Here is a 14,260-nt window from a genome sequence, read left to right as displayed (position 1 = left end):
CTTTTTCCTGAAAATCCTCCTTTAGCATCTCTTATCATGTACTTTTGGCAGGTGACAAATTATCTGAGCTCCTTTTGAGTAAAAAAGTATTTTATTTGTCTCCATTGTAAAATATAATTTTCATTGAATCCTTGGTTATATTCATTTTTGAAATTTTCATAGCATTCTATGAATTAAAATTTTTTTCTTTCAGTATTTTTTATGATCTGGTTTGCTTAATTTCTGACTAGAAGTCTATAATACTTATTTTCATTTTTCCTAATATATTTTTCTGGCTACAATTAAGATTTTGTATATAAGGTTTTCATGAATTTTATTTTGATGTGCTTTCGATGTTTTTCTTTATTCATATTGCTTGGAACTTAATATGTTTTTCTTGTTTATGATTTTTATTGAATTTAGGAAAGTTTGAGCCATTCATTACAGCCCCAAGTGTTTTCTCTGTTCTCTGTCTTCACCTACTTCTGATTTTATTTCAGATATTTTCTTTTTCATTTCTGGAAGTTTCAGTTAATTATTTTTTATGTTTTCAATTTGTCTCTTCATTATGTTTTTTGTTTTCCTTTAGGTCTTTGAACAAATCGATCATATAATGACTGTTTTAAAATCTTTGCTAATTCTATCATCTCTCTCATTTCTGGGTCTGTTTCTGTTGATGAATACAACCTCATGTTTAAAAAAGGATAGAAATTTAATGGAGAACTTAGGAGTAATGAGAGGCTTTAGGGACTTTAAGTTTTATAAAACAGCATATACTGATCATTTGAAAATTTATTTTATGCAAGGCATTGTTGAGCTTTTGGAGGGAAGTCAGTCAGATGTGACTAAGACAGTCTTTGCCTTCAAGCACTTACTATTTAGCACAGAACATGGATTTATAAACCATTTTCTTTGGGACTTCTGATTGAATGTGACATAAAATAGCTATTTCTACTTCAAAACTTTATGCTCATTTTCCTAATAGAAACAAGAAAGGAAAACAAGGGATGGAAAACTATTATTAGTTAAAATAGGATTTAGCCATAAGCCAAAACAAAAACTATGAAGAATAGTATCAAGATGGAACGTGAATGGCAAAATTGCATGCAAACCTCTGGGTATCTTGTATAGTATCAAGAAGGAAAGAAAGGCAAAGGAGAAGACAAAATATACCCAGCAATTGCTTGTTCAAAGCCAGGAGAAGAGACATTTAAAAATTCAAATCACTAGGCTGAAAAGGTCATTATTACCTCTGCAGACTTTCTCACCGCTCTGAATCCGAGAATATGGATTAGGGACAGAGGCACTGCGGGTATTTCCTAGAAACTGTGTGGCCACAAAGTACGTGAATAGAGATGACAGTGCTTCACTTTGTCTTTTAGCAAACTCCTAGATTCAAGTAGCCTCCATTAAAAAATAATAATAATAAATAAAAATAATAATAATTAGAAAGGAACCAGTTAGAGGCTATGCTAAGATAGTATTTTTTAAAGGAGGTAAGAAACATAAAGTAGAATATACACTAGAAATTATATTAAGAAGCAGGAGGAAAATTCAAACAAACACGTCTCTGGGAGCTTGAAGCATTTAAAATAAAACATATCTTCAAAACGAGAACTCAAATATATACAAGAGGTCAAAAAGCAATAATAAGACTATAATAGGACTTGAAAAGTATCAGTAGTCTGGAAAAAGCAAAACCGAGGAGAAAAATGAAACCATTATAGAAAGAAAAGCCATGTCAGAGGAACAAAACGTAAAATGGATAGTGCTGAAAACAGGATCATAAAGGGTGGAGCTTGAGAAAAATAAGCAAAACAAAATGAAAAAGAATACAGAACAAAATGTTGCTGAATAAATGATAACTACTGAAGACAAAGGTGATCCATAATAAACATAGTGACTCTGAAGAAGATGAGAAAACAAAGGAACAAAATAAAAGAAATAGATGAAAAAAACTCCTAAAATAAAACCTACAACAACTCATGAGCTATAGTACCCATGAGCCCTTACTGAAAAATGACTCACTTTAACTAGCAAGAGATGAATCAAAGTAGAGAATTCAGAAATGAATCTGCTTTGTTAGGAAAGAAATTATGGTTAGAAAACAGGGTGAAAATGTTTGCAATGTAGAAATAATAATGTAATTGGAGGAGGAAAGGAAAGTGAGACTCGAAAAATATGTCTATTCTTTGAAAGATAAATGAAGTTACAGATTTTTGACTTTATTTAATGTTACTGTTAGGAGCTGAGCTGGGAAAGACAACTGAGCTGTCAAAGGTTAGAGTAGCTGAGTAAAGCAACAAGGCAAAAATGGAAAAGTAAAGCCTTAATCACTTACTCGGGTGGTAAAAGCAAGTCTCTAAAAAGCAGAGAAAATCCAGATGCCCCGTTTTATTTCCACGTCAGACAGCACACTGGTGGAGAGGTGTGTGGATCAGTACAGACGTGGGAGTCAGCTTCCTGTTGAGGGAGCCCCTAGAGTTAGGGGAAGGCTAGGAGTAAAAAGTACTGGATACTAGTCAGAGTGGGGAGAAGTGTCTACAAGGTTTCCCCCTCCTCCTGTAAGGAGGCCTTGGCAGAAATAGATGGTGCCAAAGAGGACCTCTGCCCAAATGCAAATATGTGAAGAGCACGACTGGCCAGGGATCCGAAGACCTTGACTGCAACTGCCCTCAGAGACTGGGATGCACTGGTCACACACCAAGTCAGGAGCAATGAGGGTAGCTTCCCCAGCGAAGCTTCCACCCTGCCAGGCAAAGCCTTTGTGACTGCCTAGAGTCAGGCCTGAAAAATCACATAGAGGTTTTTAACCAGGAGCAGGACTCAGATATAAAGGTAACTAGTAATAAAACTAAAATTTGTAATTTCTTTAGGTAGAAATGGGAAATTACGAGTCACTGTTATATAAAATTTATGTTAGCAGACACCTTGCCTGGTTTGTTCATTGTTGTATTTCCACACGTAGTACAACGCCTGATATATAGTAGATACTGTGAAATACTGATGGATTAATTTATGAACATTATCTAATGAACAAGATATTGTGCCTAAAAACGGACAAATACAGGCCGATGACAACAGAGGGTAACAGTGGTTTCAGAATTAGTATTAGATAAGATGGACTTCAAGACAAAAAGTATTTAAGAATCATAGGAAGTTACTTTATAATGTTGATTAGTACAGTTCTCAAGATTTAATTGTCATGAGTATCCATGTACAAAATAACATCAGAGTTCAAGTGCAGGAAATGGTAGGAAAGACCCACTTAATAAGTTTTCATTAAACATCTACTAGATGTCACAAAATAGGAAAACCATTGTCTTATGAATTATAAACTCAGTAATTCTGAGTAAAATACGACCAAATAAATCAAAAGCACATTAAAAGAATAATATAGCATAACCAAAATGGATTTTATTTTGGAAATGCAAAAATAGTTTAGTATTTAGGAATTCTATTAATATTATTTAACATGTTAATAATTAGAAAGAGCAGAACTATATGTTAGAAAACATTTGATAAAGTGCAGTATCTTTCTGATTGTTTTTAAACTCAGTAAAATTAAAACATGAATGTAGTATGAGGAACAAACAAAATAAATGAAAATGAGGGACAATTAGTGCATTTTAATAAAGAGACTGATTACAAAAGTATGAGAACCAGTAGCTTATACTACATGCAAACAAAAACATGTTAGAAAATGTAATAGAAGGAAGTTCCTATTTATAGTAGCAACACAAAAGTTATAAACATAGAGAAATAAACAACAAGAAATCTGCATGACGTACATGGGAATAAGAGGTTTGAAAAATGGAAATATATTGGTATTGGATAGGTTGACTAAATATTGTACAAATTTTAATTCTCTTTAGATTAACTACAAATTCACTAAAATTGTCAAAACTTATTTTCTAATCTATGAAGTTCTTCCAAAAGTTTAAATAAAAATTAAGTATAAGAATAGCCAGGAAACTTTCTGAGAAAAGAAGGAATAAAGCATGTAGGGGGAAAATAAAATGGCTCATCAACAATGATAAACACTGTTGCCACACTGAGTGGATCTAATGTTCTATGTAAGCAAAGATGTTTTTATTAACTCATATGGCCACGTTATAGGAAAAGAATAGATTTCCATTAGCTTTTAAATAGATTACAGTTGACTCAGGGACACTGAGTCAATTTCTGTTTACATATATATCTTAAACTATGTAAAAAACCTGTGATTTAAAAATGATAGGTACAGGCAAAATTTTAATACAGTAGAGACAATCGAAGTGTTTTCCTGGTTAATTTAGAGAACTCAGAAAAAAGCTTTTCCTGTTTTATTCATATATTTGAACTTCTTAAAAATGTGTCATATTTAGGAAGGTTGTGATTCTGGGCTTGTCACTTTAAATTTCTAAGAATGCACTGTAAGAGTGCTTCATGAGAACTGGCAAACCCAGGACTTGTGTTTGTCTGTATTTATCTTCTGATAGATAAAACAGGAGGGAGAATAGCACATTTTTCATCTGCTTAGCCCAGTAGGGATAATTTTGATTAAACCGATCTATAATCTTTGAAAATTATTTGATTATACACAACTATAAAACAGCATAATTATTGTGGATATCTGAAAATGGGACCTTTTCCCATTTGGTGATTATTAACAGAGACTGACATGAAAGGGATGGGTGAGTGGTCAGTGCATCACATTTCCTAAATAAAAAAATATTGTTGATAGAGAGGTATTTAAAAATTTCCTAGACCCTAGGCTAAAATCATTACTTATAAAATAAAGTTCTTCATCTTTGACTCCAGAAAACACAGTAACGTTAGACTTGATATATTGTAGAGGCATGAAATGCCGAGGATCTAGGAAACTAGTATTCCAGCTCTGCTTTGGCTGGCTCTGGAAGTTGGAGAAAGTCACTTAATTTTTCATAGCTTCGATTTATTGCTCCACTTTCTTCACAAGATGGCTCTGAAAAGTTAGTTTAACTAAAGTTGATTTGAAAAGTATTGTTATGTAACCTTTTAGGCATGAGTAAATAAAACTATTAAGTGTTATAATTTCTGATCTATTTAGTTATAATTAGTTAGCATTTCTCCTTCTTTCCTATTCTGTGCATATTTTTACGTTCTTTTTTTTCCCCTCCCAAATGTTCATTCCTTAGGGCATTACACTAGAAGAGTTTGAGAGGTTATCTTTTGATATGATTTTAATGAGCCCTCCCTGTCAGCCATTCACAAGGTATGTATAAGTATTTCTCTGCTGAGAAAAAGTGCTTTTGAAGGACTCAATTAATTTAAATCATACCATAGTTTTGAGCGTGGACACTTTGAAGTCCATCCAGCTGCATTTTCATCATTTTGAAATTTTTCATAAATAATTCCTTTTATCTACTGATAATTATTATTCAGCATTAATAATGAAGGAAATAGCAATTACTGCCACATGAACAAAGTAATTTGATCAGTAGTAGATATGCAGAGACTGTGTGGGACCTCTTTTATATCCATCCAAGGGACAAGCATGTGCTGTTTAACGACGGGAAATGTATGGGAAATGTATGGTAGGGGAAATGTATGGCGATTTTGTCATCTTATGAACATTATTGAGCACACTTACACAACCCTAGATGGGCTAGCCTACTTCACACCTAGGCCACAAGCCTGTATAGCATGTTACTGTACTGAATGCTGAAGGTGGTTGCAATACAGTGGTAAGTATTTATGTATCTAAAGGCATATAAAATATGGTATAAAAGATAAAAAATGGTACACCTGTATAGGACACTTACCATGAATGGTGCTTGCAAGACTGGAAGCTGCTGTAGGTGAGTCAGCGAGCGAGCCGTGAGTGATGTGAGGGCCTAGGATGGACTGTCCACTGCCGCAGACTTGATACACACTGTACCCTCAGGCTACACTGAATTTATAAAACGAGAGAGAAATCAACAGAAATGAAGCAATCATTAGATGTGGTAAATAAGAGACATATGAGACTGCTGCCAGTGTACCATTGTGTACTGTTTTACAGCCAAGATTTTTTTTTAAGTAGAAAGAGCACACTCTAAAATAATGATAAAAAGTATAGTGTGGTAAATACATAAACCAGTGTTTAACCAACACAGTCAATTTCTAGAGTTTTCAAGTATTCTGCACTATACATAATTATAAGTGCTGTGCTTTCATACAACTGGCAGTACAGTAGGTTTGTTTATATAGTATCACCACGAACAGGTGAGTAATGCATTGCGCTCCAATGTTATGATGGTTGTGGTGTCACTAAGCAATAGGAATTGTTCAGCTCCATTATAATGTTACGCTGATAGCAGCGGTAAGTGATTCTGTAGTACCATCACCATTTGGAATGCTGAAAGGAAAGGGAGGCCAGAATGAGAAAAAGAAACAAGATTTCTGAGGAGTCTAGTGAAGTCCTCTCTAATCTCCCATCTGAGCCTCAGGTCTACTGATGATTTTGGCCCTGCTGTCAGGTAAGAGGAAACTGACAAATGTTATCAAGCAACTTATTTAAGACTGTGAAGCTAATAAGTAGCAAGGTCCTCTGTTTCTACTTCTCAGACCCAATCCATCTTACCTTCTGCTTGAAAATTGGTTATATTGAATCTTATTTGTTAGATCTAATTGCTAGTCCAAATACTGCCTATTTATAAGACCTGTTTTGACCTAGTCTAACCAAGTTGCAGCTCCTGCTTGTAGAATCAAACTTTCAGTTTAAGTCTCTCTTATTTACATTTGAGAAGATTATCTTGTCTTACTTACTTCAATCCACTTAGATGGTGATTAGTCATTGATACCATCATCTCTGTGTTGCCACCCTACAACAGCCAGCGCATTCATCAGAACTTTTGTTGTCTCCTCTGGGGCAGAGCAAAAGGTGTCATCAGCCAACTCTGTGTGTGTGTGTGTGTGTGCACGCACACACCTTTCCTAATCCAAAGTGTGTGTGTGTGTGTGTGTGCGCGCGCACACACACCTTTCCTAATCCAAGTGATATTAAGAGGGTAATTGATTTTATTTCTTATTGATTTCTTATTCTTCTTTGCCTCATTTATAATTTATTCGGCATATTGTTTTGTAAAAATAAATTTTAAGTGTATTTATTAGGTAGGCAAGACTTTTAAATTAAGCAAATAAATAAATGCATTTTGTTTTCTGTAGCAGCAAAAATGATTGTATTTTTTTTTGTGAGGAGCAACTAATTTTAATTCAGTTTTGATTTTTTAAAAGTGATTTGATAGCTTTATGTAAAATTCCTGACAAATGTATTTGTGGTTTCTCTATTTCTTTAGAATTGGTCTGCAAGGTGATGTGACTGATCCAAGGACGAATAGCTTCATATATATTCTAGATATTCTCCCAAGGTAACACCTTAGATTCCTGTACAAGCTTACCTTAAATTTAAAAGTTTGAATCTGGAAGAATGTGATGTTGGCCATTTTTTTTAGAGATTAGCAGTTTATACATGCTGCCTGCAGATACTGTGTAGTCATTTATCTTCTTCTGCCATGACTAATAGAATAACTGCAAATGTTTGCTGACTACACGCTTGCTACTACAGTGAGTGACAGGAAATTACAGCCTAATAGCTAAATTCTGCTGCCTCACATGAAGCTTATGTTAGTGACTGCTATTGCCCGTGGCATGGGAACCTGTGCTAACCCTGGAAGTCACTGATCTGAATAAATGGCAGCCCTTTGAGTTGTGCAGTTCAGAGAATCTGTGTGAACCCATGTTTTGAGATAAACTTCAATGGAAATTAACATTTCAAATGTTAATTTTATCAGGTGTGACATGTTTATAGGGAAAAATGAATAAAATATGAGTTTTCTCCATCCCTTATAGAGTTCTTTTATAAAAAGAATTCAGAAAATTTCTTACCGCATATTTCCCACAAGTAAGAGTTTTCTTTACTTCTTACTTCTTGGTAATGAGATGTTTCGGATTCCATTTGTTTTTGTTTCTGTTTCTTTTTTAGATTACAAAAATTACCGAAGTTTATTCTTTTAGAAAACGTTAAAGGTTTTGAAATATCTTCAACAAGGTAAAAAGTGTATTTGTCTTGTGTTCATCTTAGACTTAGTGTATTTTATAGTAGGAACAGTTATGAAATAACAATTTTAAAAATGGGCACATCAAAAAATTAAACACATTCTGATGTTTTATATATGTTATCTATTTTATTCATTAGTATTGATTTTAACTAATTAATAATGTAAACTATCACAAAGTTAGGTTCAACTCATTCTCTTCCATTTAGATATGTTTGAATTTTTACCGAATGAGCAACTGCTTTAACGAGAAAGTATTTCTCAATTTTAGCTGCTTATATCGCTGCCAGTTTCTTTAGAAGTTAGAATGTTTTCAGTAAGAATCGATCCTCTGGATCAATTTTCTGTCCTACAGATAGACGGAAGAAGCAAGCCCTGTGTCAAAGCCCTTTCAGATGGTAGCCCAGCTGGAGAGAAAGTGTCCGTCTAAGTTCTTGATTCAGCTGCTGTGTCTCTAACCATGTTCCCCCATCGGATTTGCTAAAGATAGTTCCAGTTTCCATAGCAAATTTATCATCGATAGATTAGTGATTCTGACTCACACCAGTTTGGATAAATTATCTGACAGCTTTATTTATTTATAATAGAAATTATCTCTGTCCTTTTTGGAGGAAAAAAATGTTACTTTCTAATGTAATTTCTCAAGTACTGGGCTTAAAGACCTAGGGTCATTCTCTTTCTAAACAACTTGAATGGAGCTACAGTTTTCACTTAGATGAAGTTTTATGTGTATTTTATATAAGAACACCATTTCCAACTATAGGGTGAAAGCTTTTATTTCTCTTTCATTTTTTTTTTTTCAGAGACCTGTTAATACAAACAATAGAAAGTTGCGGCTTTCAGTACCAAGAATTTCTGTTATCTCCAACCTCTGTAGGTACTACGATGATAAACTCTTACATAAATTTTCCCAAAGGGAATTTGAATCAGTAAGAAGACTGGATCTATTTTGGATAATATTAAAGGTTAATCTTAAAATTAGTTCCGACTTTACTTTCTAAAGACTGTAGTACAGACATATAAATTCATTTATACATATTTTATAAAAAATATGTAGCCCAAGGCTCATAGGGAATGTATTTTTCTTTCCACACAGAAAATATAGGACAGTGTCTTTTGAAAATCTGTGACATTTGGCTTTTCCAAACTAGGTGTGCTATAGTTTAGTAATGCTTCAAAATAATCCAAAATAGAAAACAAAATGAACATATGATAAATTTCTAATTACTTTTTCTGGGACATACCATTAGAATGCAAACATTGCTTTTGTTTCATGTATAAGAAATTGAAGTAATTGGTTTGATAAGATAATGTGGTAGGTCTTTGATATTACAAGTATCACTGTCTTTTTTTTCTTTTGTCTTTGTGTTTGTTAGTCTCTTGTTTTTCATCTATTATTCAGTGCTTTGCCCTGAAATTAAAAAGAAAACCCATTTCAAAAATTAGATGTACAACTGTGGAAGTTAGCAATATGTCTGATGTCTAAGTTTATTTCATATTTATTGCCTTTTAACTTTTAAAATTTAATGAATCCTTTTTTAATAAAATGAGATGATAACCAAGAATAGATATATTTGATTTATTTTATGATTATATTATCAACAATGAGTGTAAAATTATGTAGCTTCTTACTTGGAATGTAACTGACTCATAGACGTATGATTCATCAGATTCAACCTATTCCAAGGTATAAAGCAGCAGTTTCAAAGGTTTAAGAATTTGCTATGAAGTATTCTTCCATAAATCAGTAGCAGCATTTTTTTCTGGCAGAAGCTAAAAGTATACCTGTGTAAGTTTCTTTACTGGGGTTAACAATTGATACTGATCTTTCTTATTTTCTAGTCTAACTAACTGCTCTTGTTTGCTTACATAGCTGGGCATTCCAAATTCAAGGCTACGGTATTTCCTTGTTGCGAAGCTTCAGTCAGAGCCATTACCTTTTCAAGCCCCTGGTCAGGTATTGTTGTTGTTGTTGTTGTTATCACTGTTATTATTACTTACCTATTGTAAGTATATCTCAATCTGCTAATTTATTTGGAGAGCTACTTTGTGGAGGTTTATGTGCATCTTACTGAGCCTACAGTGTAGAATACACCATGCCTTGGGTGTACACCCTAGGCCTTTTCTTCTCAAGATGCCACTTTTATTGCTTTAAACAAAACAAAAACAACAGAAAACAAAAACTTTTCTTTAATTAGAAAAAAATTAAGTTAAAAGTAAAAAATTTGCCATTAGTGTTGTTAGCCTTTTTTTCTCCTTAAATTTACCTTCTGACTGTTGACTATTTTGCATCCATCATTTTCTCCCCAACAGAATCCATTGACTACTTTTAATAAAATTTAATTATACTATCTTAAAAATGGCTTAAGAATATTTTAACACATTGGTTGCATCTTCTGTGAAGTCGATGCTGTTTAACCTTAGTCAATTAGAATACAGTAATGATTAGTATAAACTAGAATAAAACGCTCAGTTGCTACAAATAGGATCTCTATGCAGCTGTTGTACATATTTCTGGAAAAATTGGTCTGAATGACGAGAGTTTCTGTGGTTCAGAGAAGCTCTCCATAACCATCACAGGTAAGAACTCAGTCATGTCCTACTAACAGGGGGTCAGTAGTGTCATTAGAATTCCCTGAAGTACAATTCCAGCACGTCTCCCTTTCCATGCTGGCAATTTCAAAACCAGTGTATAAAGTATATTAGCAAAGATGTCATCTAAAAATTCCTAAAAAAAAATTTTTTTTAACAAGATAGGACTTCATACATGGTTACATGTTTTGCAGGAACAAATTTTTCCTATGGGACTCAAGAATAGAAAGAACCTTTCAGGGTAAAAAGTGCCTTTCTTTAATTACTAGTTTTTCTATAGATCATGGGTATGTTCCAGCTTTTCTTTTTTCAGGAAGGGGTATGGCAAAGTTTGATCCAAAACACATTTTCTATAAATGTTACTGTTGCCTTCTTAACTTGTATTCCAAATACGATGCTTTGCATATACTCAACATACTTCATATTACTTTGTTGGATGTTTTTATTAATAAATACAGAAAGCAGTAACTCCATGAAATAAATCATCTGTAGTCAGATGACACTATACATGGATGATGAATAACTTGTAATAACTCATATGAATATGAGTAAACGACAGTTTTTATCTTTTTAATGACAGTTTTATAAAGGCTAAAGAGATTTTTTTGTATGATGTTGACTGGACATTATTAATTTGTCTTTTATTTTTAAAAACTTTTGATAGTTTGTGTATTTTTACTTAATGCCAGGTACTGATGGAGTTCCCCAAAATTGAATGTGAACATACACAAAAGCGTGCAGTAGATGCAGAAAATACAATTGAAGGAAAGAAAATTGAACCAAATGTTTCCTTTGATAGCAGCAAACAGTGTTCTGGAAAAGAAGCCATTCTTTTTAAGCTTGAAACCGCAGGAGAAATTGAGCGGAAACACCAACAGGACAGTGACCTCTCTGTGCAGATGCTAAAAGATTTTCTTGAGGATGACGCTGACATGAGTCAGTACTTTTTGCCACCAAAGCCACTGCTGCGATATGCCCTCTTGTTAGACATCGTCAAGCCCACTTGCAGAAGATCCATGTGCTTTACAAAAGGGTAGGTTTTAAAGAGACTCTGTTCACAGTCATTAATATCCAAAATAACACAGTTTTTATACCTATTCTTTTAGTTCTTCTCAAAACAAGGAGCATTTTATAAAATGTTTCTGCTAGAATGATTTTTTTTTGCCCTTAATTGTCTGCATTCGTGTTCCAACAGCATGTGCAAGTGATAATTCCTCCTGGCAGAACATTTTGAGCACCACAAAAGTGCTCAAAAAAAGACAATGCCATTTGTTTGATGACCTTCATAGGAGCTTAATTACCCGTGGTCGAAGCATGGTTTCTATAGCTGGTGAATTGCTAACATTTTAGCACTGTTCTTTTTATGGTACATCTGACCTCAAAAATTTATGTCCACTTTCATGATCAATGTATGAGAAATGAATTTTTATTATCGGTATATAAAATTGAAACACCTGGCATACATTAGAGAACAATTAAATTTGATTTGGTTTTTAAAATATATAATACATTCTCATGATTCAAAATGCAAAAGGTACTAAGATTGTAAAACTTCCTCTTCTGTCTCTTCGCCATTCAGTTTCCCTCTCTACATATAACCAGTCATTTCAGTTTCTGTACAATCTCCCAGAGGTATTATGTATGAGGGTGTATTTAAATATATATATATATTTATACCCCTTCCTTTAAATAAGTGGTAACATACTGTGTCCATTATTATGTGCCCTTTTTTAATTACATGATATAAATAGGATATTGTTGCATATGAATACATAAAAAACTCTTCTAGTCTTTTGACATACATAGGTATATCATTATTTCTTTTGCTGGTTACCTTAGGATTATTTCTTGGATGCTAATATATTTTTGATCAATTTTTTTAAAACCTGTAAAGAAGGGGAAAATTAGGCCTTTCTCGCAAATTTTGTGAAAATCCCCGAATCTGCTTTGTTAGTGCCGCTCTCAACCTCACTTGGTAAGTAGTCGCACGATTTGAAACTTCCGGCATTCTCTTACCTACAGGCTAACGGTCTTGCACAAGACACTATGTCTCTGATACATTCATACCAGACTCATTCTGATTTTATCAGACTTTGCCCTTGTACTTCCAGGGGAATGAGTTTGTTGCTTTCTATGACCTTAAAAGTTTTCACTCAGCTGTTTCCAAGTCTAATAGGTTCTTTTTCGGATTCTGATAAAACAAGACATCAATTTTGTACTGAAAAGAAACCTTGAAATTCTTTTGTAATTAAAAAGAGGGTATAAAAGAAGCCATACTGTAATTGTCTATTTTAGTGTAAATAATATAAACATATATATTATGTAAAATATATATGTGAATATATATGTGAATATATATATTCATATATATGAATCTTACACTGATAAAGTGGAATACTAGCTGCATTCCACTTTATCAGTGTAAGATGGTTGAATAAATATATTATATATTAATATTTTATTAAATATATGTTTTCATATATATATATGAAAACAATTTGAAAAAAGTTTTTCTCTGGTGTGACTTTCTCTTATATTTTAAATTGACCTATTAGGAAAAAAATAATGCTTATTTGTTGAATAGCCTCAACAATCTTAGGAGAAGAAATATTACTAATACCTTGCATTTCTGTAGTGTTTTATACTTTTAATGTATACTTTTAATGTTTTTTATACAATGGTTTCATTGTTGTATGAAAAGAGTAGAAACATACTGTGTTACAGTAAGAGGCAGATGCACATTCAGTGGGCCTGTGTTTGTCATGGGTACTGGGGAGCGGGTTTTCGTGTCCATGAGAAGAAATGGTCTGGCATTATAAAAAGAGCAGTAATTTGTTTTCACCTATATAATATTTGGTTTAAAGTGGCAGGGATGCAAATACTGAATAGTACTTGGATATAAAGTTGTAACAAGTGCATACTAACTAGTGATGAACATTTTAAAAAATGACAGTTAATACAAAGAAATTACAATAAAACATAATTTAAAATAGTATTTATACAACTCAAAAACTATGCCAAGTTTAGTGTCTGAGAAGTTTAAATAGAATGATCTTATTACAAATCATATTTATGCGATATTATCTAGAATATTTCAGAAGGATAAATTTTGTAGATTAATTTATTCGGGAAATGTTTAAGATATTTAGTATTAACAAATACATTATATGCTGTATAACATTCCTGTTAATTTTTCAGTTATGGAAGGTACATAGAAGGGACAGGATCTGTGTTACAGACTGCAGAGGATGTGCAGGTACTATGCATGCTTTAGAACTAAATCATTTGAAAATTATTTTAAATAAAATTATGTTTAATATGTAAAATTTGAGAATGTTAAAATAATTTTAGATGTTCTGGAAATGAATAGATATGTTATTTATTCATATTCATGTATATAGTAATTCTTTACTATAGAATATTTTCTTTTTCTTGTTACATATGTGTCCATGTAAAAAGAATGTTCTATGTTTTATTTTCTTTTTATTCTTACCTTTTGTATTTTTTATTCCATAAAGAGTAACTTGACATGCAGTGTAAGATGGTTAATTTCTCTAAAATTACGCACAGATATCTTAATATTGGAGCCTTTCTTTGGAGCACATACTATAAAACCGCCTTTTAGGGAA

At 32.8% G+C, this 14,260-nt stretch overlaps 1 protein-coding gene across 15 annotated transcripts in view; it reads left to right on the top strand.

The window, feature by feature from the left end:
* The window catches only part of TRDMT1 (tRNA aspartic acid methyltransferase 1), an 80,517-nt gene that overhangs the window by 47,230 nt on the left and 19,027 nt on the right, over positions 1-14,260 (top strand). For all 15 annotated transcript variants that reach the window (XM_025043440.1, XM_025043439.1, XM_006906987.3 and 12 more), the window contains 7 exons: positions 5,139-5,215; positions 7,281-7,352; positions 7,967-8,032; positions 8,843-8,912; positions 9,913-9,996; positions 11,321-11,664; positions 13,830-13,887. In XM_025043440.1, coding sequence (XP_024899208.1) covers positions 5,139-5,215; positions 7,281-7,352; positions 7,967-8,032; positions 8,843-8,912; positions 9,913-9,996; positions 11,321-11,664; positions 13,830-13,887 — 771 coding nt within the window. The remainder of the gene's footprint in view (positions 1-5,138; positions 5,216-7,280; positions 7,353-7,966; positions 8,033-8,842; positions 8,913-9,912; positions 9,997-11,320; positions 11,665-13,829; positions 13,888-14,260) is intronic.

This window comes from Pteropus alecto, unplaced genomic scaffold (assembly GCF_000325575.1).
Source record: "Pteropus alecto unplaced genomic scaffold, ASM32557v1 scaffold11, whole genome shotgun sequence".
NCBI lineage: Eukaryota > Metazoa > Chordata > Mammalia > Chiroptera > Pteropodidae > Pteropus > Pteropus alecto.
Note: the sequence above shows the minus strand (reverse complement) of the source record. Positions and strands in the feature narration are given on the sequence as shown.